At 42.4% G+C, this 27,870-nt stretch overlaps 1 protein-coding gene across 4 annotated transcripts; it reads left to right on the top strand.

Annotated features, from left to right (window-relative positions):
* Position 1: 1 nt before the first annotated feature.
* On the top strand, positions 2 to 27,471 carry LOC133969916 (neuronal migration protein doublecortin-like). 4 transcript variants are annotated; one of them, XM_062406637.1, is made up of 7 exons: positions 2 to 140; positions 2,807 to 3,235; positions 6,124 to 6,464; positions 17,651 to 17,753; positions 21,410 to 21,499; positions 24,500 to 24,597; positions 24,710 to 27,471. In XM_062406637.1, the coding sequence occupies exons 2-7, from the start codon at positions 2,872 to 2,874 to the stop codon at positions 24,764 to 24,766; spliced, it is 1,053 nt and encodes a 350-aa protein (XP_062262621.1). In that variant the 5' UTR covers positions 2 to 140; positions 2,807 to 2,871; the 3' UTR covers positions 24,767 to 27,471. The 4 variants fall into 4 exon arrangements, with proteins under 4 accessions (XP_062262621.1, XP_062262620.1, XP_062262625.1 ...); XM_062406636.1 differs by having other exon boundaries at positions 17,651 to 17,759; XM_062406641.1 differs by lacking the exons at positions 24,500 to 24,597; positions 24,710 to 27,471 and adding an exon at positions 21,971 to 22,123.
* The last annotated feature ends 399 nt before the right edge of the window (positions 27,472 to 27,870 follow it).

Below are 27,870 nucleotides of genomic sequence, written 5' to 3'. Positions count from 1 at the left end.
AGACTGAAGGCAGACAAAGGCGAGGAGAGAGACGGCGTGCTTCTTCCATCCTGCTGCAGAGACTCACTCCCCCCCCCGTCCACACTCACACTCACGCGCACACACCCTTCACTCCTCAGCCGGCAGCAGCAGAGACGCAGGTAAGTCCTCCACTTGGTGGGATCATCCTCAGACTTTACTGGTCCGGGGAGACATTAAACTGGGCTGCTTTAGACTGGCGAGTGGGTCAATTGAGTGAGCACAGTGGGCATTAACGTGTTGGATGAATGGTTTTATATATGTGAGGTGATCAGATGTGAGCAGGTGGATTGTGAGGAGGTGTAGTGCCCCTCCCCTCTTTTTTTTTTTTCTGGAGGAAAACTTGCATTTTGTGCAGCTGCTGCTCTGCGGCCATGTGGCCTCACCTCCTCCATCCTGCATAAAGGAGGAGAAGTGAGGCATCAGGGAAACTTTTCTCTTTGTGGCTGTGATGTCAGGGCAGCTCTATGTAGCAGGATGTGAAGGATAAAGTAGATGTGTGTGTGTGTGTGTGTGTGTGGATCAGTTCTGATGTGGAGAGAGTCATGCTGTGGTGTTGAGTGGGAGTGGGAGGCTTGTTCAGGAGCAGGAACAAAATATATATATCAAGAGTGTTGCTGCTGCTGCTGCTGCTTAAAATGTGGATCTGGATTTAATGATAAAACCTCTGCAGTGCATCGATCTGCCACATAAGGCAGGCGATCATGATGTCATGTCACATAGCTGTGCACTGGAACTGTTTGATGAGGGTCCTGTCTGGGAGAAGCATGGTGCTGCACCTCCTGGACTCAGCAGCAGCAGCAGCGGCGGTGGTGGTGGTGGTGATGATGTCACTGTCTGAGACAATGGACCTTCCTAGTTGATGCTCCACTGGGGAAGGGTCACACTCCGATCTGCCCATTATGCTGCAGCAGATGGGCTCCAAACCTGGCCTTTGTCAGCTGAGGAGCACCCATTCTGCTCAAGTCCCACCCCTCATCAGGGAGCCTGTCATAAAACGCCAGTCAGCAGCAGCAGCAGCACTGGGGTTCAAGCTGAGAGTGGAGGGCCCCACCACATGGATGGGTGGCGGCACCATGTGTCTTAGCTTGCATGCTGTACTGTATGTGCATTCTAACATAAAGGGCTTTAAACGATATCAATGATTATCACAATATCATTTATATCCACAGCAATATAACCAAACTCGAATGTTGCTTATGCATTATGCAAGCGCAGCGCGGAGGTTTAACATGTTATCGATCGACACTAGGTTTGTAACGTGTTTGTCTTTTTCTCTGCACATAAAGAAGAGTTTAAAGCCTCAACCTTCACAAAATCAGGTTTTTAACTTGAAATTATTAATTTGATGTTTATCATGATAAGATCGATATTGATATCATTTGTCAGTATTGTTCAGCCCTACTTTAAATCATGGAAAACCACAAAGGGAAGATTCAGTGAGCAAATGAGTAGTGTCGGACAACATTTCATTGGCTGGTTTTCATGAAACAAAATGGTGTAAGGGACAGACAAGAGATTACTGAAGGGATTTTCCTTTACTTTATAGGATGTTCATTGGAAGTAGGACCGGACGATGTTGGAGATAAATATCATGAGCTTAATTTTCTTATTAGCAAATGTAATAAATCCTTGATCAATCGACTAAACAATAAAATAATTAATGAGATCTGTTCTGCAGCAGAACAAAGCCTGAAGAGGTTTAAGTTTTACTCTGATTGGAAACAGAACAATTCCTCTCGAGGGAGAAGCTCAAACAAATGTGCAGTTGAGATTAATCAAAAGAGTAATGTCAGCTTCTATGGACAAATTCATTAATCAACAACGATCAGTGTTCTGTTGATCAGGAAAGAACGGACATGTGGAACAATTTAGTTTCATCATTTGGAAGAAATAACCAAATTGACATATGATGTCATCATGATGCAGCTCTTCTTAAATAATAGTGACTCACGGTGTTGTAGGAAATTGTGATGGAATTGATTTAAGACAGAAGATTCCAAACCTGTGTGTTGTTAACAAGCCACTTAGAGTTGAGCTGTGTTTAAAGAGCTTTGACCTTTCAGTCGATACTGTCAAGTCCTGTCGGCTAATGAAGACCTGCGACTGAAACAAGTGACATGCACGACACTTATTTATTCTGCTTCTCAGTTTGTGACTTGAGATCCCTCGTGTTTTAAAGAACACGCCATGAATAAGGAGATTATGTCAGTGGAGCCGGGCTTTAAGCAGGGCACAGATAGCGTCCTATTTTATGTCTGTATTTATGTTATACAGCTGTGTAAAAGTTTTCAACATGAAATATATATTTGAATATGAAATTCATGTTTTAATGAGTTTTTGCTCTGGGTTGGGAGTATTTTTACTCTGCCCTGGTCAGAGGTTACCAGGGAAAGACTGGTTTGTAAAATGGGAAAGCTGCTCTAGCCATTCCATTTTGTAGCATAACTTGTTAATTGGTTATGGCTAAAGGTGAATGATTTGAATTTATCCTTAGAACCTTTAAATCCCCATGATTTGCAAAATCGATGAGTAAAATGTGATGACGGTTTCAACTAAGGTTCAACTGTGGAATGAGTACAAAATATGTATTTTGGATTTCAATTGGCATTCAGACTGACTTTACCTGTTGCTGTATTCCTGACATTTGAAATGTCCTCGTCTGATGGCCAATGTTTTTGGATCAAGCCAAAGATGAAAACTCAATGTTGTATTCCAAATAATATACTATTGTTTCAGTATTTTACTTAACGATGCCTCACATACATTGTTTTTCTTTTTTTCCTAGACTCGTCAGAGCTGGTCACCACCACCACCACACATTCACCACAACCATCACAACTTTCAGTCATCATGGAGCTAGACTTTGGACATTTTGACGAGCGAGACAAGGCCTCCCGCACCCCGCGGGGCGGGCGCTTGAATGGACTCCCCAGCCCGACCCACAGCGCCCACTGCAGCTTTTACCGCACACGCACCCTGCAGACCCTCAGCAATGAGAAGAAAGCCAAAAAAGTGCGCTTCTACCGCAACGGAGACCGCTACTTCAAGGGCATCGTGTACGCCGTGGCGGGCGACCGGTTTCGCACCTTTGACGCCCTCCTGGCTGACCTCACCCGCTCGCTTTCCGACCACATCAACTTGCCACAGGGCGTCCGCTTCATCTTCACTATTGATGGCACACAGAAGATCGAATCCATGGATGAGCTAGAGGAAGGTAAGCATTGTTTTAGCAGGACCCCCACCCCCCCAAAGCCCTGATCTGATTTAATGCATCTCCTTCGTGGGATACCAGATTGTTTGGATTATCAATTTCTTTGTCCGCCAGTAGAGCTGCTCTGGTGAGATCAAACTGAGGCATTATAGGCCACCATGCTAAAGAAGATCAAGTCAGTTTCTGCGCTGAGAAGATTTAGAAGAAGAACATTTCCAGTTTTCCGAGATTAGAAGTCTTATCTGTCTGGTCTAGACTCCTATAATCTCTCGTATGATGTAGTAACTTTTAATCTGGTGGGTTACTTTGGGGCAGTCCACTTTTCTTAACTGTTGGCAGTTTGTAAATTCTCTCAAACTGGTTCTCTCTCTTTGCCTGACTTTACATTGGTCATTCACAAACTGGTTTATATCCCATGTTACTCATAATAAATGGTATTTCATGATTCAGCTGTTGAAGGTTTCCCGCTGACAGAGTTGAAAGCAGCTCCTCTGCCTTGGTCGTAATGGGGCTCAGGGATCTCAGTTTTCGGATGTTTAGCTTAGACCCAGCATGGTTCATACTGAGCTGTAGCGTCAGCTCTCTGCAGCTCAGCATGGGATCAATGGTTCGTTAACAGACAGCGTTAGGATCTGACTCTTAAAAGAAATGTCCGGGGCCAATCTATGAGGGATTTTCAACCGCCAAATCTTTTTCATATTGTATTCAAAACTTAAAAAGTCAACCGGATTAATAAGTCAAGGCATTTTACATTCTGACTCATTTCAAACTATTACTGCTTTGGATGATAATCAGTTGTTCAAGTTTTATGAGCAGCTGCCGTCATATCTGTTAGTGTCTGTGTTTGGCATCAGAGGGATGATCCGAGCAAAGAAATGATTCAGATTCATGTTGTGGAAGTTGCCAAAGATGATTTTGACAGATTTGTGGCAATGGCATCTCCTTGGCACCCAACAGGATGATCCATGCATGTACAGCGGAAAGCCATAAATCGGCGAAACCCCTTTTTTGAGGACAATATTTTGATCTCGCCAGATTCTTAAATCAATCTAAATATTCAAACGTGTCTCAGGATCAATTTAAAAATCTATGGAAGAGACCCAACCTTAAGCTCGGCCCTTCTTGCTGAGAAACTTTATTTTATGAGACTTCTCTAAAGACGCTTGAAGAGGTACTGCAGCTTATTTTGTCCAAAACGAGGCGATCATCTCTGCTACTTGAGCTGCTTAGGCGAGATAGGAGTGTGTTTGGTGTGTGTGTGTGGTGAGTGCAGTAAAGGGGCTGCACAGTAAAGACTATGGGTGGTGGGGGGCATTTCGTTGTGCTTCCTCTTGTGGGTTGTAATTAATTGCTCAATCTCTTGTGCACAGTGTAATCCTGTTGTGTGCCTTTTGTCTTTGCAGTCGTTTCTCCACTTTTGGCCTAATTGTTGCCTTCTGGATTCTCCCCATTGCCAAATGTTCTCTTTATCTCTCTTCCCCCTGCTGCCTTTTGTCTTAACTGTAGCTCCTCAGCACAATCTGCAGTGGAAACTGTAGGTCATTGAATGACAAAGAAAATTACCGTAGATTATTTAGAGAGCTGTAAGAAGGACGGGACAATTCAGTAGTACATTTGTGAGGACGCTGAGTATTAGCATATCACTGAGGTTAGTGCTGTGCCATGTGACTAAAATCTCATATCCTGATCTAGACCATTTTCTGTCAAATCTAATCTAGTTTAATGTACATTTTACATTAAAAGTATTTGACATTTTTTTCACTTTTTAGTTTAGTCCATGTCCCATATGCTAACATGGAGAGAGGATGATTTATTGGAGTTATACTGGAGCAAGCCACCAGGTAGTGAGTCATCGTCGGCCGTCCTTTTTGTACACCTTGTATCTGCAGCTGTTACTTCTTTGCGTTTTTTTTATATGATTTGGTTCCAAGGCTCTGAGAATGTCAGATTTTCTTTGTACCTTGATGCTCCGTAGACTCTCTCTGTTCTGTTTGACATGATTCTTGCGTAGGTGGTAAAGAGTTTGGTTCGATTTGAGTGTGTTGTGGCGGCATAATTAACATAAAGTCTGGATTCGTGATTCAGACTTTATGTGAAACATGTGAAACCATGTCCTGCTGACAGAAGTAACTCCTCTTTTAGCTATGATCGTGTTAATCTTTGACTAATCAGAGTTTTTCTCCCTGTTCAAAATGACCATCTTTAGCTTCGCGTTCACTGTCCATGTTTCTTTCCTTCGGGCAGTTTAGGAATTAAAAAGGGTAATTGGTGACACAAGGCGAATCACAATATGAAATGGTTTATGTTTTTCTATCAGCACTGTCCTTAGTGAAGTCCTCCTTTTAATGTGCACTGGGTTTCGTTATATAGGTCTAATGAAGCCGATGGGAATATTTTAAACTCAAAACCAGAGTCTTCAAAGTGTGAAGATGTGTCTCTACTGTATTGTTATTACTGTCGCTGTGTACCATACATTTCAGGTACTGGTTTGTGCTGTGGTCTCGTGGGTGATCTTTGAAGTTTTATTTTTTTCCTATAGCACCAGACATAAACATGCAGGTGGGAGTCATGGTACATAAATATTCATGATCACCGTGCAACAGACTATTTTAATTCTCAGCAAGGTCCAAAAAAATCAAACTGACACCATCTGCAGTTTGCACTATATTCTTCAGCAAAGAAAAAACGAGTTTTAGTTGTGACATTAGATCGAACTGAGATGAAATCAGAGGTGTTAAATGTTCTCCCACTGGTCTTGACATCTGATCATCTGAGTTCCTGCAGGTTGGAATGTTTCTGATTGAACACCTCTGGGACTCTCTGGTGTCAAAGTTGAACTGCTGAATGTGTTACAACACACTAACCCAATTTTTTTTATTTTGCCGTCGCAGGCGAAAGCTACGTTTGTGCATCAGAGAACTTGTACAAGAAGGTCGACTACACAAAGAACGTCAACCCCAACTGGTCTGTGAATGTAAAGGCCTCCGCGAGCCAGAAGAACATGCAGTCCTTAGCCGCCAAGGCCGCTTGCGAGCCCAGGGAGACCAAGGACTTTGTTCGCCCCAAGCTTGTGACGGTGATGCGCAGTGGCGTGAAGCCGCGCAAGGCTGTGCGCATTCTGCTCAACAAGAAAACGGCACACTCCTTCGAGCAGGTCCTCACCGACATCACAGAGGCCATCAAACTTGAAAGTGGGATCGTGAAGAGGATCTACACGCTGGATGGCAAGCAGGTACGTCCCACATTCAGCCATCGTTACATCAAGCTCCCAGATAAGACATTGGATGTGGTTACTATTACTTTTTAAATGGTAAATAGTCTGTATTGGGATGTGTAGTTTCTCTTATCTTAGAAAGATGAAGTACCCTTGTACCAATATCTTTTCAGAATAAAAAAATATTTGTGCTCAAGAGTCATCTCGTAGCAGTTCGGTCTTGTTCTAGACTTAAAACTCTTTATGAGGTTTCTCTAAACACTCAATGGAGAAAATGAATGGGAAATGAACGGAACCAGAGCTGTTCCAAAAGTTGGCGGTCACTGTTACGGACTATACTTGCATCTGGACACCTGTAATTGGGTCATATCGTGCAAATGAAAAACTCAAAAACAGCTTAAACTCAATCGTACCAAGATTTTTGTGTTCATTTGAAACTCAGAATAAAGCTTTGGTCTGGGAATAATAGATGGTGGAGCACATTAGTTAAAGTTACACAATAGGAACAACTGTGGTCTGGATTGAGAACAGGTCATTATTCTTATGTCCACCCACACCCAGGCTGGTATCGCCAGCATCAAAAGAAGCAGGAAACCAAATTCTGTGTTTGTGAATGCAAGAAAGAAGACAAAATGCTATTGTACCCTCTGACCATAAGTCAACAGGAGCCAGTTCATGAGAACCTTGAGAACCATGAGAACATCCTGTCCCACTCTCCCACAGCAGATTCTCCTGTCTTGTGGTTCAGGTCATTAGTGTCCTGTCCACCTGCCTTTTGTTGTGCAGTTAGTTTTAAGGCCACAGGTATTTTTCTTTAGTAGATCTGCGTTTTGAAAAGCTCAAGTCCTGGGAAGTTCTGCCCTCCACCCACTATGGCCGGGGACAAAGAGTCGAGCTCTGTATTGTTGTGTTTGATCATTTTGTCCCCCTTTGTTGCTTTAGGGTGGTGCATGCAGGTATTTAAATAAAACACTGAAACTTGAATTTACTCTAAATTCTAAAATCCTTTCCTATATGCTGACTTCAGAAAACATCTGAGGTTTGGAGTTAAAAAATGTTTTAAGGTCTCCTATCGTCCTAGAGACACTCAGTCTGTCAAATACACGTCTGGATCCTCATCATTAATTCCCTATGTGATGATGCTGCTTGACTTGTCGAGGTCTGAAATGCACACGTTCTGCTCCATGTAACACAAGCCACAGAGGAAAGTGTCCTGAGCGAGTTTGACGACTCTCTGGAGTTCACTGAATGGGATCCACTGGCTGGCTGTGGTCACATCAAAACACGCACTGACGTCAAAACTCTGTAACTTACACCACAATGTGGGATTAAAGGCAATATGCTTCCTGAATTACAAAAATACAAATCCCAGTTCAGATTATTCACAGTGGCATTCATGAACATTGCTTCTGCATCTCCAGCAATCTTTATTTCACTTAATTGAAATGTTTAACCCTGAATCCTAATGTCCATTGGGTAACTGGCTCATTGAGTTTATTCTGATTGGCTAGTTCGTACTGCTGCCTAATTTGCTTACCTGCTAAATTCAATCAGCAAATTGTGTATTTGTATTGGTATATACATAATTTCAAACTTTCACCTTGGCTCTTACAGTTTTGAGAGTTTCTCTGCACAGGTCAATCTGTAACTTCACATCTGTAAAGGGCAGAGATGTTCTGATACCATTTGTCCCACCTGTGATTTTTTTGTTTGACCGATACTGATATTGGTACATTTAAAAATCTCATCTGAAATTAACTAATATACTACTAGACATGGGATGGACTTGTTACATAGATTTGTGTACTCGCAGATGCCCAACCAGGCTTTGTTGGCAGTATCACAGGCCTTTCTGATGCTGGTATCGGAACATCTCTAGTAAAGGCAAGAACATCTTTTTACATGTTAGACTGTGTTTGATAGAGGGCTTGGTATTGTCACATATATATCGGTACAAATATTTCTTGTATAGACTATTATCACCAATCAAGGTTTACCATGAGTTTACTATGTAGGGTCATATCTGGGCACAGATGCAAAAGCACAGAGATCAAATGATCTGTATGAACTTGGGCTAAAAGTCACTCCCGGGGTTTCTCATCTCACAGCCATAAAAGGACATGATGGTTTATTCATGTTTGAGCTTTAATGGAACAGTCTGGAAGGACAAACGCACTCACCAGGCAGGGTCACTTCAACTGGGAGGCTGCGGAGAGGTAGCTGAGATCGTCTGGGTCGCCTATATACTTCATATCAAGATGTGTATGACTTCATAAAGTAATAAATCAAATGTTAATGATTCCTGTGGTCCAAAGAGAAAAGGTTATTTTGGTGATATACGTGTATGTTCTTCTGTGCAGTGGGGACCTCATCTTAAACCTCTCTCACGTCTCACCTGTAGTTCTGCTGCAGAGATCACATAGCTTTGGTTTTTTCCAGACTATTGTGAATGGCAGTAAATGAACGAAGGCGTGGATGCGGAGCAGTCGCGGAAGCATGTGCGGATGTGCATACGGACATCTGTTCTTCAGCGCCCTCTTTGATATGGTTAAATGTTCACAAATCCTCGTGTGGGGACCTTTTGTCCTGTATTATTCATTACAGATGGACTGGGGATTGTGGCCTGCTGAGCTCCTGTAGGTTGTGCCTCTTGGTTTTTTCTTTTTTTACTTTGTAGTAATAAGGCACATGTGTGTATTGGAGGAGGGGCGGAGCGCCGAATTGATAGATTAGGGAATTTGATTTGAATGCTCTCTCCCATGGGTGCAGTCTGGCTGCTCTGGGCGTTGAACAGATTTCCTTCCTACAGAAACACTTGTGCTGTTTGGAAATTCTTATTATCTTGTAGGATGTTACAGTCGTTGATATATTTTGGTGCATTTATCTCTGTGGTCAGGTTTCATCCCCTTTTTTTTCCCTTGCAATGAATTTTTAATAATTATTGCTTCCCACAAAGTATATTTAATAGCCTGCCCATGCTTTAGCCATCCCAATCAGAGCATATTGATCCTGTTGTCATAGCAGTGGCATAGATGGATTATTTGATGATCAGTGTCCATTGACTCGTGCCGGCGCCTCGTGGCAATGCGCAGAAATGTGGTGAAAATGCTGCGCACGTTTATTGCGGCGCCTTTGTGTGCAGAGGCACACTGCAGCTGCTCTGTGGTGGAGGTGATATGGTAGAGGCAATATTGATGCAGCAGCAGCGCCCGCCCCTCCCTCCCTGACTCTCCGTCGATCCTCCTCTTCCCATTCCGTTGCGATAGCTGCTCGGACCGGTTGCTAGGAGACCACATCTCGGGCACAAAGAGAGCCCAGCTGGTGTGGACTGGTCTGTCAGATACCACATCCTGTAGTGGGTGTGAGGGTCTATCAATGCACGTCTTTGGTTTAAAAAATAAATAAAAAATCACACATTATTATCTCTTTACCTGTGCACACTCCATCATTGGCTGTAGGGATGTTTGATTGTGAAAGATTAATTTGTGCTCGACTAAAAGGCTGCACCGGTTGTGTTTTCTATCTTTTTGTTTTATTTTTTAAATGGCGGCTCCTCAGGCTGGATTTTGGCGTACCCCTCGGTGCCGTGTCGACTCTAAAGACAGCCTGTCGTCCTCTCTTTGTCCGGGAACAGAATCACTCCAATTTTCCCCTCAAACGTCTGTGCTATTCACTTCAGTCAGGAAGGGTGGGGCCGGTGGATTCAGGAGTCATTCTCCATTCTAAGAGCAAATTAGGATCATTTTATTTCTGCTGATGGGGAGTAATTATTCACCGCTCCTCACAGCACATAAAAAAAAGTAAATTTTCTTGATTTGCACTCACTGCTTCGAAAGGCTTCATTAAACCAGAGGGTTTATTTGATTGCAGGCACTCTATTCTGCATTCTTCTGTGAGAGAGAGGTGTCTGCACAGGAGAATACTTCTGATTTGCATTTAAGATCTACAACGTGTTCAGCAGAATTGCAGTTTGGGGGGTTGCCAAATCCGAATATCATTTGTAAAAAGAAATCTGTGTATTGGAGGGTCCATTGTGTGGCTGTGTGATATGTCCTTGTAAATTGCCTTTGCAGGATTGCAGAGGAGTCTTAACAGATTTGAGTGTCCTTTATTCCAAGCTGGTTTTAGAATGAAGGCTTAAAAAAATAGAAATAGTATTAAATATATAATAAAATGAGTCGCAGAAGAAAAGAAACGGATGCTTCAGGCACAAGGTCACACCGTTATTGTCGAAGAACAAAAGATTCAAATTCGCTTTAAAAGTTCATAACTGATGCTGCAGAAATGATTCACTGAATGGGAGCTGGACAGAGGCGTGGGTTCAGGGCTCCCAGTATGCAGTAACGGGGCAGAAAAGCCTGATTCTTACTGGTTATCAGCGCTCGCGCAGTCTGCCTGCTCTCTGCCATGCTGCAGAAGCAGTTGTCATGGCAATAAGCTCTGCTGTAATGGATTCAGGTTTTGACAATGGCTGTAATACGCTGAGTGTGCTCTTTACGCAGGGTCTTACCTGCCTGCTCTCTGCTCCTCACCTGTCAACACAAGTCACCACAGCCACATATTAGTCACACACACACACGCAGAGAGGCAGATAGTCAGGCTGACAGAGGGGCGCGGCCCCCACGATGAAGCATCTCGGGCAGGCATGGCAACCCGTATGCATCGTCTGTCCCCCCCACAACCTCCCTTCCTGCAAGAACGCCACATCAACAAGTGAGCATGTCCGCGGGGGGGTTGGTGGCAGGATTTAATAATGTTAAGACCACATCAGTCATCCAAATGGAAAGCCTGCTTCCTCGGGGGCTCGGGGAGGGGCGGGGTTAAAACAACATCAGGCACCAGCTGGTCCCCATGACTGTGCAGATATTGCAGCCTAACTGGCTCATCTGTGCTCCAAATGCATCCGGGGGGGGATCTGCAGTTACCCTCAGACTGTACTGGTGCACCAAGGTCACCAACAGGTCAGAGAAGAAACCAGCGAGAAGCATTTCCTGATGCCCAAATTTCATTTTATTTTTTGGTGTTTTTCAAGCTCTTTTTATTGTCTGTGAGACACTGATATAAAATGGAGACTGTGTTCTGGAGGAATATTCTGCTCATTGCAGAGGCTGATATTGATCCAACAGTGAAGCAGTGTGTGTGTGGGTGTTTCCTCATGGGTTGCAAACCAGGTCTTACCGGCTCCTTTTCCGCCTTTTTAATCTTTTTTTACACTTCCTCCCACACAGCTCGGTAATCCTGAGACTACACAATGTGATATTTAAAATGAAAATGCATCTGCTCACTGTAGGATTTGTTGTTTTCTTTAACTCAAACTTGAATTGATTACTATGCAATCAACCTTACACCTAACGCAGTCACATCCTTGCATGCCTGTGACGTATTAGGGTCATATTAAAGACTATAATGTCATATTACTAGAATTCAGTCATATTTAATGAGGAAAGAAACATGATATTCTGACAATAAAGAAGTAAAGCGCTTTAGCAGAATTATATACCTGATTCTAAATCTCCTTGTCTCATGAGAAACTACTTAACCTCTTTGAATATTGCGCAGATGTAACAAACCAGTCGACCACTCGCAGACATTTCCTGCTCCAACAAAAGAGTCTTTCTTCGGAATAGACGTTTCTTTCACAAGTCTTCAATTATTATGATAATGTGATGCTGATGGGCCAAGGATTATGTGTTTTTATTTTTATACTGTATTATAGATATGCTCCACATTTCTCATTTTAACTCAGGCGGCCGGCTTATCCTGTGAAGTTCCCCCTGTAACAAGACACGTACGACTTTATTTTGAAAAACGTACAACTTTAAACTTGAAATCTTAGAATTTTCCCCCTTTGAAGTGTCCCATGTACTCTTATCTGCTAATGTACAGAAAGCACAGTAAAATAGAAAATGCTGCAGTGTGCACCCCCACTGAAGACTTAAGAAAAAGACTGCTTTACAGTGCAGTACCAGTACAGAAGTCGGAGGAGAACTGCATGGGCTGATGTGCGATGACTCCTCTATGGTGTTTTTATCATTTAAGGATGTATTTTCTGCTGACTCATTAACGCTGGAGTTGAGTCTTCAGTGTTAGTCACAGCATCACAGGTTAGCTGAGACGCCCAGGTCACGACAGGGACTCCGAGCGCTACAATGCAACGTTGATCAGCTTTACTTCCTTTGCAAGGAAATCAATTAACATGGGAGTGTGGAGTCAAAGTGACTGATGAGTCCTGAGGTCCGGTTTCTCTCCGCTAATTCATTTCTGCTGAAGTGAATACAGGTCAGCTGCATGTCGGAGACAAATGACACATGGGCTTTGTCTGAGGGTCTTTTCTGCAACTTCACACAAACGCACGTTAAACTCAGCAATGGAAATGGTCCACCAGTGCCCACATTGGTATTTTTGCTCTCTCTGTAATAACCTGAAAACTCTTTATATGCCTGAAGCCTCTAAAAATTTGGACAATAATTCATACATTTGTGACCAAAGTTGGTCCAATATACACAAAACACATTGACGTAAAAAATTTAATTAAAAAAATGCCTCAGCACTGGATACGTTTTTACCGTTGTACATTATTCATTTAGCAGATCTGCCCATTTTCCCCTGCTCCTCTCCCACCTCTCTCCGGCACCACTCCAGGTTATCAACACGTATTTCAATTCACATTTTCTGTCATTAAGAGCATAACACTCGAGGAGAAAGACAGAAGCCTTGGATTGCTGCTGCAAAAAGAAAGACTCCTAACTATAATGGTTTTTATTTTTGATAGATTTTAAACAGGATCAGAAACAGAAAATCTTCTGCAGACAGTTAGGACCCACTCCCAGTAAGTCAGAAACCAGAGGTTTTGAAAACTTTGGAATTGAGGAAAAGACAAAAGGTTCATTCTGCAAAATATCTGCAGACGTGTTGACAGAGCATCAAATAGCTTGTTACCTGGTTGCTCCATATATGAATTCTATCAAATTTGGAAACATCTCCTGAATTAATTGCAAGTAGTTTTGCGAACATTCATATTGCAGCAGAGAGACAAACTAGAGAAATGGCCCTAAGTCGTGACCCTCTATCTCCCCAGCTACAGTGTTCTCAATTTCTAAATTTACCACTTGACCACCATCACCTAATGAAATATCTGCATCTGTGGATGATTGGTCAATTGGTCTATAAGGAACTCTGAATAATTCAGTTGTTGTGTAGATGGTGGATGGGAGCGTATAGCTCATGGTGGATGGGCTTGTGGTTTCCTGGGGGTCTTTTGGTACGGACAGCTGGTGAGGCAGAGATTAGGGATGGGCTTGGTGGGACAGGGGGTGGGGGGCACCTGGAGTCTGGAAGGAGCCAGTTCTTCATAAAACCTTTTTTTTTACGATTAGCCCGTCAATAAATATATACATACTGGTTCTGATGTGTGCATCTGGGTGCGTGCACAGTGTGTAAATAACCACGAAGGCTTTGCAGAAATCAAAGTGACATCATGTCATTTCATATTGTCCTCCTCCTGGAACCCGTTTGCCAGGTGGCTGTGTCTGATGCAGCTGACTGACCTTTTCAAATTGAGAGAGGATGCTTTCTCAACCTACATCCGAATGTTCCCGAGCCGGCCTGCCCTTTCTTCACTGCAGCCACGTTTCAAAGAGACGCTGACATTTTGCTCTCGATGTGATTGCGTGCAAAGCGAACCGGTTCTTCTCCTGTGTGTCTGTCAACTGTAGACAGATGTCAAAACTTACCGAGGCTCACACTAACTGTCCATAGGCCGACCAGGGGAAAATAATACCCGATGATAATGTTTGTCATCAGAAAGCTATGCACATGCAGGTCAGATTTGGCTGATTGTTTGAAAGGCTGCAGGACATTTGATACACACTGTATATGAATTTGTAGGTTTAATGATGTAGAGAGGCCTGGTCTGAGACCTGCGTGGTATGATGTTGATCTCAAGTGATCACCGTGGGGAACTGGATTAATAGGATTTCAAAAAAGGATTTAGTGTTGTTGCTAAGGACTGACAAGAAGGGTGGACGTGCCCAGGTTCAGAGACGGCTGCCTTTTCATGAACTGTGTCATCATGCTCTCTCACATGTTGCATTATAGTAATATCTTGGTTCAGAAGTGATGAAGAAAAACAAGGCAAAGCTCTTCTTGGAGAGATCGTGTTTACTGAGACTGAGACTCATAAACTTAACAGTGCTCTTTAAAGTGTGACTTAAATCATCTGCCAAGGAGGTCTTCACTGCTGTGTGACTGTCCTCAGGATTACTTTAAAACTACTGATTTACATGAAATTTTACGGAGGGGTTAGAAGAAAGAATATCCGGATAATTGGATGGACCCAGGACTTTTTCCTCTTCCCTTGCGAAATAGATTTTGGCCTCGGTGGAGGTGCTCACTCACTAAGCACCATTCAGTCCCTGATATGTGAGACAAGAGATGACAAACAATCTATCAAATAAATCCAGAAATCTTTCTGTGGCTGGAATATCTCGAGAACCGTCTTTCTTTTTGGCTTCAGTCTTGGCATGTGTATTGATGAGGGCCCAAGGAAATGCTTCATTGGATTTTGTGAGAATTTGACATGAGATATGTTCAATATTAATAAACTTTGAAAAAACAGGCGACCAGCGCTTTGCAGCAGCGAAGCCTGGGACTCATCAACGTAAGTCACACTGTCGATCATGACATCAGCGCTGATTCTCCAGTTCTGGGATCTGTGGACTGAGTTGAGCTTTGCTGGACTTTGAATGGACAGCTCTCTGTGCAGCAGCGGTGGTGCAGCTCCGGTGATCTGCAGCTGGTCTTTATTTGCTGTGACCTAATTACTGTAAGTCCCTTTCACAGTCAAGAAAGCTGCAACCTGCATCACCACAGGCCAAACAAACATTCCAGATGAGCGGGTTTAGAAAGGCCACTGTACTTGTGCATCAAATTCCTCAAAACCCCGGATTTTCAATGTGTAAATTGCACTTTTGTTATTTTTGATTTCCCCACTCTGGACGCGTTGAGTGGCAAGAACGGAACTGCTGCCGCCGAGTGGTCCTCTGCAATCAGAAAGCAACAGAGAGAAGCTAATCATCTTTCCTAATGGAGATTCCGTTAAGAGCGAGATTAAGGTAGCAGTCTGTTGGCTAAACACTTTATCCCTTTAATCAGCTCTGTTCTTAAAGCCATTAAAACATGGACTAGTCTCCACCCTCTCGCCCCATTCCATCCTGTGTTTTCCATCTCCTCTCCTCCGCCCCGGTGGCCATGAGGGAAAAGGAACCTTTCTTAATGCTTTCATCTTGATTAACTGTCAGGTGCTGTTACTGCAGCACAACGGTTTAACCTAATGAAAGTAACATGTATCTGATCTCTTGATAATGAACAAGGGAAAAAAAACAAATGTGCAGCCTGTAAATTCAACCTCCGGCCGAAAAACCAATTAGATTTGGATCCCTGGAGTCGAAGCATCATCTCTGTACCTCAGCGGGGAATCTGCCAGCCGGTATCTTGTGGGAACATAGTGGGAGGCAGAGAGGGTACAGCTGTTGGATTCCACGCCACCGAGCCACCGCACACTTTTAGCTTGTCTAGCAGGACGGAGAACCAACAGGGCAGCTGCTGGGGTGCGGTGTTCCCAAATTATCTGCAGCTCATAGTTTAGATGTGTATCACAAAGAAAACCCTGATGCATCTTGACTATCCTGGCGAACGGCCCAACCAAGGATAATCTTTCAGGCCACTCAGAGAAATCTACAGATGGGCTCCGTCTGTGAGAGATTTAGTTTTTTTAGAAAAAGTCAGAAAAAGCCCAGAAAGTCATCTGGAAATGAGACGAAGATGCTCTGGAACAAATCGAACTTGCACCAGGAAGTAAAAACAAAACCCCTTAACCGAAGGGGAAAGAGCTTTTGGGTTGAATGGCTTTAATAGGCGTGCCTGAGCTGGTAACAGGGCCTGTGTATTGGGGAGCAGCGGAGAAGGTGTGGCCCAGAGACATCTGTCCACTAAGTAGGCCATATTGTGTCAACAGCTGCTATAGTGAAAAGTCCCAGGGGACGGAGTTGAGTCTTTTAAACATTACAGCGGAGGTGTAACTTTATCCTCTCTGTTGGAGCCTTTTTATGCCTTTTGTGTGAATGTGTTTTGTTAATGACGCTACTGTAGCTAAAGGCATGTTAACAAGACAAGGAACCGACAAAGGGACCGACCGCCACCACCTGAGGCTGCCTAAATCCTTTGGCTGGCAGACGACAACATCCTTTCTTACTCAGAGAATTTATCCGCAGACTGTGTCCTTTTTTTTACCTCTGCCTTTGTTTGTGGTTGTTTGTTAATTAGCAGGATTTTACAAAAGCTTTTGAATGGATTTCCAAGAAACTTAGGGAAACTAGGAAATGCAAAATGGGTCCGGGAAAACCCCCAAACATTTTGGTGCAGATCAGAATTTGTACACTTTATTAAATATACTTCACCATTTTAACACTACTTACATTCATCAAACATATGACTCCATCATTCATGGTGCTTCCTCTGCACAGGAATGGATAATGCCCCGTGCTGTCTTAATGAATGATTTGTCCAGAATTAGCATTTACACTTTATTATATTAGGCAGTCCCAACAGGCATTTAATCAGATTGATATGAACAGATGATTCTCTCCTGGCCAAGCCACCCTCTTGGTATATATACGTCTCTCAGTAGGGAGTGTAAAGGCTTTGATTTGCACTTAAAACTGACGTGTGTGGCTCTACCGCAGTGTTGGCCTGTCGGTCAGTGGTTCAGAGTGATAAATCGGTGATGCGCAGCCATTTATAAGTTTCATCCTGATAAATATTTCTACTGGCTACTTCTCCACTTCCACAGCATCCATGATCCTTTAACTTTCATCAGGCAGCAGCATCATCAAATCAAAAGTCTAATTTGTCCGATACTTGATTTCAAGACTTTTGACTTCCCCATCAGATTCAGTTGTATATTGTGTTAAGTGCTTATGAGCAAATATTACAATTCTAACCTGGAAAACCTTGGCGGGGAAAATGGTAAACAACGTACTTGTTTAGCGTTTTCATTGAAACCTTGTTTGCGTGCTGATGTTAGTTCCTGCTGTGCACAGTCCAGCCTCACAGAGCCACCTACATGGCTGCAAAGTCTTTCTCTTGATCTACCAGTTGAAGACAAATAAAAAGTGTCTCATAAGTTCTGTCTCCTGTCTTCTTAGGTGACCTGCCTTCAAGATTTCTTCGGCGATGACGATGTCTTCATTGCATGTGGACCAGAGAAATTCCGCTATGCCCAGGACGACTTCTCTCTGGATCAGAACGGTCGGGGTAACTTTTTCAGTCTGTATTTTACATCATATAGACTGTATATAAGTGTACTGAAAACATAATATTTTGTGTGGTATACCTTGTTCTACAAAATATTATAAAATATTCATGCAGCAGTGACACATTACAGCATTGAAAATGTCCTTGCATGCACAAGAGGGCTTTTTCACCATTAATATCTGCATTTTGATTTAAAGAACTAATCATTTGCATGTTATGTTAAATCATAGATCATTTGAAAGAATATGAATCTATATGTCTGGCAAGCTCCTATAAATCAATGTAAACTTGACAGTATAGGCTGCAGAGAATCAAATTTATATTATTAATGTTATGTGTATGTTTCAGGATATTCAAATTCTGTCTCGCCGTTTTATACCATCTGGTTTATAAACCTAATGATGACGAGATCAGCCTTATAATCTCATATTCATAATTTGATGGGGACAAAAAGGGAACATCTAATAAAGAGGTTAACTGAAGGAAAAGAATAAGCGTTAGAAAAATGTAAAAAGATCTGTGAAATTCAACATGTTTCTGACATGATTCTCTCGGTCTCAATATCATGGAGCCTTAGAATATAAACTGTGTCATGTCTTTTATATGGAAACCCCCACATAAAGAGGAGAGGTAATTTGCTCCTGGGGTGGGTTTAATACACCCGTGTCCCTGTTAAAGATGTTATGCTCACTTCCATACTGTAGCTTTGTGAGGAGAAAAATTACACATGTGAGGTGCAGGCCTACATAAGGCGGCGGGCGGCGATTGAAGTATGTTATCTGCAGCCGGCAGCAGAGAGAGGGAAAGGTAGAGGAGAAAGAGCCATTAATCTTTCCGGTGACAGGTTCAGGCCAGCTGATCTGTTGGTGCTGATACTGCTGAGAAGTGGAGGAGAGAAAATGTGAAACCAATCCTCCCAGTGAGTCTCTCCGCTCCCCGCAGACTTTGAAATACCCCTATTTTTAACAACCCACTTTCACCCAACGTCCCTCCTCCACGCATTCAGTATCGCGCCGATGTCCTTTAAATCCAAACGCTGCGCTGATTCAGTACAGGGCTGATTTGTCATCGTGCTCCTTTAACCCTTTCTCTGCTCCTGCTTCCTTGTCAGATCAGGTTAGGATGGCGATTCCAGTTTATTTATAATGATCTGGGCCCTCTCCTCTCAGCATACTCGCCCCCATGGAACCAAATCTAAATTGTTTCATTCAATCTATGATAACCTCAGGGCAATGCTAAATAAAATGGCTGAAGAGTCTCGAGCATCCAGACATCACTGAGTTGTCCTCAGTGGAGCCGAGGCGCAGGAGAGAGGCCTGTCTGTGATTTACGAAAACTGTGTATCCACAGTGCTCATCATTCTTGATGCTTATAGAATCCTTTTGTTTCGGAAGGTAATTCTGATAATATAATGAGCTAGAATGGCTCTCAGTGGAGTGCATACAACTGCTAAGGCCCCACCGTCCCCTTAAGTTCAATCAAGCTGCACTAAATGTAAAACACTCATATCAGTGCGTGATTTGTTTGTTTGCTGGAAAAACATAAAAAATTCTAAAGAATGTGAAAAAAAAAAGAAAACTGGATCTGCTGTCTGATCTAGATCAGCACCAATATGTGTGCTCTGTGTTCTTTCCTGAACCATCCCACATCCTTCCAAGTATCGTGGAAATCCATCAAGTAATTTTGCGTAATCCTCCTAACTAATAACTCTTTTACAAAAAAATGAATAGGTATACGTTGTTGTGAGTACTCGCTTCTTTTTTTTTACCCCAGTTGCTTCATGTTAGACTTAACAAATGCAGCGAAATCTGTGGCACCTTGCTGTCTCGCCAAATTAGCACATTCATCTGGGTGTCGTGTTTCCATCAAAGCTGGAGCTGATTAAAAAACCTGTGTCTACTGCAGAGTCGTCTGACCCGGGAGTGAAAGTCGATTGTATCCATTCACATTGCAGATAAAAGCCAGATGTTAGTTGTTGTCTTTATAAAACATAACCTCCTTGGCGTTGGTATAAATTAAGTATATGCAAACGTAGCAGACACAATCAATAACATTGAAATAAACCTTGTTTTTTTCCATTTACACTGATAAAGGCTTTTGATCTTGGGTTTGGCAGAATCACAAGCACCAGAGTCAGTTAAGGCTGAGGGGAAATCTGTGCAGACACACTTGGGGGGGGGGGGGGGGGCTATTTTGAGACCACTGAGTGGACGAGACAAGCTGCCAGTCTGAAGCACTGTCAAAAGGCGTGGTGGCACACCTCGCACAAAACAATGGAACACAAATGTAGTGTGTGTCTGCATGCAGCAGTGTGTGAAGGGTAAGAGAGAGAGAGAGAGAGGAGACAGACATGGTCGATCCCGGGAGACGGAGGGAGGACAGATAGTATAATTAGCATCAAAAGTGGAAAAGAGGAGGGGGGGCAGGGGGCTGAAAGTACAAACAGAGGGGACGATGCAGAGGGAGGGGTAGCAGGGAGTGGAGTCTGCCTGCCCTGATTAATACAGCCACTCTATATACACTGCATACATCTTTATGTGATAAAAATAAACTGTCACTGTCGCACATATACATACATTTAAACAGTTCCATCCTTCTGGGTTTTTTTTTTCAGTCACACAAAACCGGGTGTGTTCCATGTTACTGAAAATACTCAGGGGAGAAAAGACACAATACAACACTGCTGGAAGTAGACACTTAAAGCTTTTTATTGTGTTATGAAAATTAATGAAAGATAAGAAAAATTAAAAATCTACAATCTCAGCCCAATTTACGAGGAATCAAAAATCAACTTCTGCCTCCCTGACATATTAGAACTGGAATAATAATGAGGCTTGTTGCATTTCATTTCCACCAATCAAATGACAAGTCAATAGGCAGCCGTTCAGTTTGTAAATGACATCATTTTTATTCAAATTGATTAAATATCTTATTTAGAAAGGTTTGCATCACACGTGATCAGGATACCATCTGATTCTATATTATGCTTTAAGGGCCCACTCCCTGTTACTCTCCCTTGAGCCTCAAATTACATATTAAAAATGTTTTTCATGAAAAAATTCCCTCATATCCTTAAAATGAGTCAAATGTAACTCTACATCTTCTTTCCTCGTTTCGTGATGAGGATCTAGGAATATGCTAATAGTCCTAATAGGCCCTCACAGCTGATCAATGGTCGACAAGCCTTTTTTCAGCCCCTGAGCTCCGCCCACAAGCTGACAGGATTGGTTTCTTAGGTTTGTGACATGACAAATCCTGGCTGTCTGAGTCAGACTGGCATTTGTTAACTGCAGTGTTAATGCACCGTCACACACAGCACACATCGCAGGTCAAAGTTCAATAGATTGAACCACACCAGGAGCCACGCTCTGGATTTGCTTTGCCACAGGGAGCAAATGACATGTTAACTGGATTTTAGATTTTTTTTTATCCAAATGAGAACAAAAATCTCCCATTTTCTCACTTTGGTATTATCTAGCGCTGTCTAATATTAAAGTTTGACTAGTTTAGCTTTATAATAACATTAATGTCAGACATTACGAATACCTTCAAATGTATTTTATCCAGACTTTATACTATATATTTTATATTCGTCCAGTTTAGGAAACAAGTGATAATTGTAGTTTCTCTTTGTCCTTTTGTCTCCACAGAGTGCAGGGTGATGAAGACGCCCAAGGGTCAGCGCGGTTCAGTGAAGAGTCCTGCTCCAATCAGGCGCACCAAGTCTCCTGCTGAATCAAGTGAGCCCATTACCATCTCGCCTACACCGTAACTCTTCCGTTGTAAACTGGAGCAGAACCTGACCTCGCCTTGTTCCATAAATCAGAACAAAGGGCTGGTAGAAAGTAGAACGAGGCTAATGCTGCTGCGGGAAATGAAAACGAATGCCACATCAGATATGTCGGCACAGTGATGTAGCTCCTGGGGTGAAGACACTAAATCCAGTGGTGCGGGGGCTGTAGCTGATCTTGACCTTTGACCTTACTCTGAAGAGAATAGCCGGCTTTGTAATGGCTTCAGGATGGATTTTTGTTGAAGATGGCTTTGGACACTAATCAAACATTATTTTATCTGGCATTCATATTTGAGAATAGAAAAGATAAAATTTAATTTGTATTGTCCTTCTATCCACAGTAATCTATTTATTGTTTGTAATTTGAAGACATACTTAGAGGGACTATAAATTGTGTTTCCTCTCTGTGTTGGGACAGTTGTTCCTGTGGGGTCCCAACAACACCAGTTCTTTGATCTCACGACAACATCTCCTTAAAAGATACCCTGATGTGTGAGAGTGGGGACAGTAATATCCAGACCTTGTTTTGTTGAAGCTAATCTGATGAGATGTGTTATAATTCTGTCAGATTATTTGCTTTAAACCATGAATAAAACATGAAAAGTAAACAAAGACATTGAAATCTACTTTTAGCAGTTTTTTTTTTCCCCATTTAGCATTTAAGAATATCCATGAAAAAAACATAATAGAGACACTGACGCCTGCACATGTTTGAATGCCTTATGTCAACATCAGCTTTTAACCTTAAAACCTCAGTGTTACTATGCTACCTGACTTTACAGCTGCAGCGTTGAACAGTTGGTACCATACAATCTAAACACAGGCAGGTGTGACACTAAAACACAAAAGATGCAGCACCAGTTCTTCTCTCTGTTATGTATCATATGATGGGTTCAAATCCTGCATTGAAAAAACTTTCTAATTCTTCCCCTGGCATCGTAAAGTGTGAGGGTCAGTGACACTGTCTCTCCAGCAGGGGCAGGGGACAGAGCTGTGAAATCTCCTGTGTGGTAAATGCAGAGAGTCGGTGCTCTCACAGATTTCGGGGGGGGGGGGGCTGCAGATAGTCCACAGTTCATGTTTCACACCAGTTCACAAGGTAGGTGGTGGTGTTGGGCGAGGTGAGGGGGTGCAAGCTCCAGCTCTGCAGGTTCCCTCAGGCCTTCAGCTGTCTTGTATATTTTATTGATCATGGATCGGTGAAGGCCGTCCTTCAACACAGCAGATGGTTGGCCAACAGGCTGGAGAGTTAACTGAGTTTGAATCACCTCTGAGAGGTCAGCAGAGATCACAGGGCCGTAGCAGAGGAAACGCCTGTGAGACGTGCTTCATTTAACTGGCGTTTCATACTTGAGAATTAAAGATTCGAATTTTACAAATGTTATGTCTCATGCTCTACACCTATTTCAATGGTTCTGTCTTATGTCACCCATATCTCACTAGATTCAGATTTTAACTGGATCTGCACCTAATTGTACTCGCTCATAAATATCAAAATATTTTCTTTCCAACAAAATCATTTAATTATTTTTAACGAAACATCTCAAAATGTTAATGTAAGCGAAAGAAACGTCCTGGACCCGCCCACTAATCCAGATATGCACCTAAACTTTAAACTACCTCTTTCCACCAAGTTTTATGGAAATCGGTGTCATGTTTGTGTGTTGTCCCGCTAACTATCAAACAAACAAACGCAGATGAAACATAACCTCCTTGATGGAGATAGCAATATTATATCATAAGAAAATCCCCCAAAAGTCAAATGCATTTAAATATTAAATGCTACTTTTTTTTGTGATATTTGAAACAATTGAAAATATCAAATTACTAATTTGTAATGTCCAGTAAACTGATGATTTTCAGGTTAACTGATGTGTGCATAGTTATATATATTATACTGTATATAGTATATTATTGAAAATGTCCCTAGCCAAGGCTGCTTACTGTAAGATTATAGGCAAACATTAAAGACTATAATTTACTGCATCATCTGTCTCTAGACCAGTTGGTTCACAGCTGGCTATTTGCCAACAGCTCAAAAAATACATGTGCAGATTCACATTGGCTAGCCTCAATCTAAAATGTATATGTGATTTCCAGAGCAGTGATCTTTACACCAGCACTTTCTTTAATGAGTTTAATGGGTTGAGTGCGTTAAACCTGTGTCTGCCATGGTCCTGTGATGAAAGTGAAGAAACGCAGTGATCCTCAACTTTCTACAGAGGAGGAAAAAAGCTCTCAACTGTAGAAGACAAACCCTCCAGTGTTTGTAACTTTGCTGATACAGAGAGACGTTTGGAAAATGCTGCACTCTCCTTTCAGTCAGTGTGGGAGATCGGCTCATCTTCAGATTTTAAGACCCAGAGATAAAAGGATATGTGTTTATTTTTTGTTCCTGGACAGGCTTGTCCTTTCAACAGCTTCTTAAGTCTACATTTGAGAGTGTGTTTATCCGACTGAGTGGTTAAATGAAGCCAGTGGCGTTAAGTTGGTTAACAATGACTCTTTTTCTGTTTTTTTCAACTCTCATTGGCTCAAATTGACTCTGGCCATCTGGCTCATAGTAAAACTGCTTTTCATCTCCCGCAGACAAAAAAACTCTTTGACAGCAGTTAAAAACGCTCGACGACATCCCAACGCACCGCTCTCAGATGTAAACACAATGTTCCACACACAGGGAATCCTAGCAACGTGGCGAGGCGCAGGCCCAGTGAACAAAACGGCGTCTAACAAACGGCTCGTAGACAGCGTCCCTCTACGCTGCGGCCAAATGAGGCCTCGGCTCAGGCACCACTTCTCTCCAGAGCCAAGGAAAGGGGTTCAGGCTTCTCCCTGTACACTTTTCTAACCCACTCCTCTGTTTACCTCTTTCTCTCCCTCCCCATCTCCCATCCCTCACCCTTCCCCCCCCCCCTCTCTTTTCTCTGATCTGCGGGCACTCTCTCAGCCAACGGGACGGGCTCCAGCAGCCAGCTGTCCACCCCGATTTCAAAGCATTCCCCCACCTCCACCCCCACCAGTCCAGCCCTCAACAACAAGCAGAAGGTACCGGGTCAACTCTCCTCCTCCTCCTCCGGCCCGTTTCATCTTGTTACCCTATATTACCACACCATCATTAATTGCTCCTTATGTGATTTTTATTGTTTTTGCTTTCCAGGATCTCTACTTGCCCTTATCTCTGGATGACGATGATTCCCAGGGCGAATCCATGTAAACTCTCCCCCTGCAGCCCGCCTCCTGTTTTGGCCTGAAACACAGAAGTTTTTATACGTCTGCTGCTTTCCACCGTCACTCACAGTGCCACCTGTTGTCTCGGAGAACCGCGTCTTTGTCTCTTTTTTAAGGCCTTAGCCACCGGGGCTACGTCACAATTTGCTGCTTGAGGGTCACACAAACAATTCAACTTTTTTTTTGTAATTAATGATTCACTTTTTGACCACATTGTAACAATCAGCTCACTAATGTTCCGACACGTTTCTTATCTGGAGGTTTCACTATTTCTCAAACAGCTCTCTCACCCACAGATTTCACGGGGTAACGTTTTTCACTTTGGTTTCAGACGTTTCATTGAAGGATGCACAGACTTTAAGTTTTAAGTCACATAATCTCAAGCAGCAAATTGATATTTTTAGGGGTGTGAAGTCAAAGCTGACTATTGATTCACTTGTATTTGGGACGTTTCTCAATGTCCTCTTGCCCGATGCGCTTAATAGTGTGAAAGGTAACGGTTCCGTGTGAGAGGAAGCCGTCTGCGAAGCCAGAGAGAGTCTGTAAATGTGTATATAGCTACATCCATCATAATGTCTCCGTCCATTGCTGTGCTTCCATAACGTCTCTACAGTGTCCGTCTTAACATTAGCTCAACACAATAACAGGGTATGGTAAAAGAAGCAACCAAAATCAAGTCGCTCCGCAGAGGGTGAGGATGTGTGGGATGCAGCTCCTGACTGAAGAGGATTACTGGGCAGGAGCCCACGCCTCCTCGATGGGGATTCGTGTTCCCGACAGAATTTACACCAGAAATTATAAAACCATAATCTTGAACAGGCCATTTAAACCACCGTAGACACACGGAGGTCTGAAAATCCCCATTCTGGCTCAAATTGGCGTTCGTCTTTGTCCAATCAGAGACGAGGCTAGGAAAAGGCATCTCACGTCGCCCTCGCAGGAATTCTTTATGTTGGTGTTTCCTCTATTTTGACCCTCTGTAGGCTATTCAAGCTATATATACCCTCTGTGTTTTAGATTTTCACAAACTGCAGTGCATGATATCGGTGAATTATCATGAAAGTAAGGACCTAAAACAACCAAAGGAAGAACAGGCCCTTTTTATAAAGTCATTTTATTCACCGAAGTCTAAATAATTCCCTTGTGGACCAGTTCACCACCAATATGAAGATGTTTTATCGAACAGTGTGTGAAATTCAAGATAAATATTCATCTCAAAAGCCAAAGCATGATTTTTAGACATGGAATTGTAGAAAGGGGGGATATGATGTAAGTTTTTTAATATTCTGGAGGAAGCACACCTGGAGATTTATGCATGTTGCTTTTTAATACATAAAAAATCACATCAAGATTAAATCATGCTCATCTGAGGCGCTTAGTGTTGTCAGGGCACTCAATGTTAGTGGGGTTTCATCCAATGTGCATGGCTCAGTGGGTTTCAAATTTAACAGCTATTCATTTATTTCAAGGGTACTAGTTCGGGAATTTTTTATTTCTAGGTTTAAGTTGCTCACATGAGCTCTAAACTCTTTATTCAAGCCTCTGTGTGCAACTCTCTTTAGTCTTTAGATTATTCTTTTTTTTCTCTAGTTGCATCGTGTGTCTTACGAATCTACTGAAGAGTATTCTCGGACTTTGCAGGAGATCAAACCTGAGAATCTCTAAATTGGAAAAACAAAACACTGAAGCACAAAGCAGGGAGCTACTTATTCATCACAGACACTTTACTGTCTACTTGCCAGCATTGCAATGCGCCACCACAATTAATTTCTCAGTGTGTTGATTAAAAAGTGCTGCACATGTAGCATCCTTTAAATTAACATCTATGCATTAAGATTAAAGAATAGTTGAGGATGACTTTTTTTTTTAATATATATACCTTAATAGAATGAGAAATTAGCTGAAATTTAAATTTCCATGCAGTTAATCCATTGTGAATGTGTGTGTCTTAGGAGTGATGTGGTGTCTACCCTCTGGATAATCTTAGCTGTTTTGTTATTATCACCCACTTAATACTCAAGACAAATTCTAACAAAAAAATATCTGGTGTTGTGAGCTTCACCTTTCTCCTGCAGGGGGCACTGTCACACCAGCACAAACAGTTAATAACATCAGCCAATCCAACAGCAGGGACACCTCACTTCACCCACCATTTTGTACAAAAGCCCCATTTGTCGTCATTTTTCTCAAGCTCTCCGTTCTGTGTAACCTTCCATGCTAATAACAATAATAATGGTCTTTTTCTACAGCTTGTTACAGCGTATTAAACAGAAACAGAAAATGTTGGTTGTCTTGTGTAAACCGGCCGCCACCATGTAAGATGGATGGTGTGAGTTCATCCCCTACAGTGGTGCCTTTTTGTTTTTTAAAGATTGCTGTCTTTTGATAATAATAAATGAAACGAGACATCGAAGGCTTGTTCTTTGTCAACAGCTGTTTGTTAAACATTTTGAAATGTCTTGAATGAGGAAGTCTCCCAGACGATTCACGGGACACTTTTATCTCGGTATGAATACGCTCCCTGTGCTCTTTCATGTTTGCCTTCCTGATCGACTGAATGACTTCTTTTCTTGGAAACTTACAATGTCCTTTTTTTAAGTGGTATTTTGCAACGTCACAGTGGCTTGTTTCAGTGCTTCATTCAATGTTTTAACCGGTATCCTTTTGCAAAATTAAAACAGTTGTATTTCACTGCTCTGGCTTAAAATGTCTTCTCTTTGTACACAATTACACATTTTAGAGAAACGTAAGAAACAACTGTTCCTTATTAAATAACAATACAATTTTCTTGCCAGCAAAATCTGAAGAAAGTGTGCGTACTCGTTTTTTACAGCCTAAACATTGGTCTTGTCTGGACCGGAGGACCTCATGGGGGCCGAAGCCCAGTTGTAATGAAAACTTGGTTTAGGTTCGGGGTAAAAACTGACTTGGGGTTAGAATAAGGTGGTTGGGTTTGAATTGGACGTTAAGGTTAGGGATAAGGCTTTGATTAAGTCACATGTCCCCAATGCATGGAGGTTAGTGCAAAGTCCTAATAAGGATAGCTGAGCGAGTCTGTGTGTGTTTGTCTATGCTGCATGTTCACAACAC

This window comes from Platichthys flesus, chromosome 15, assembly GCF_949316205.1.
Source record: "Platichthys flesus chromosome 15, fPlaFle2.1, whole genome shotgun sequence".
Taxonomy (NCBI): domain Eukaryota; kingdom Metazoa; phylum Chordata; class Actinopteri; order Pleuronectiformes; family Pleuronectidae; genus Platichthys; species Platichthys flesus.
This window is presented reverse-complemented; position numbering and strand designations above follow the sequence as displayed.

What these genes read in the sequence shown, in the direction of transcription:
- LOC133969916 (XM_062406636.1), top strand. Translation starts at nt 2,872, where the DNA reads ATGGAGCTAGACTTTGGACATTTTGACGAGCGAGACAAGGCCTCCCGC. An exon ending in CATGGATGAGCTAGAGGAAG is followed by an intron (nt 3,236 to 6,123) that starts GTAAGCATTGTT and finishes TTGCCGTCGCAG; the next exon opens with GCGAAAGCTACGTTTGTGCA. An exon ending in CAAGTCTCCTGCTGAATCAA is followed by an intron (nt 21,500 to 24,499) that starts GTGAGCCCATTA and finishes GCACTCTCTCAG; the next exon opens with CCAACGGGACGGGCTCCAGC.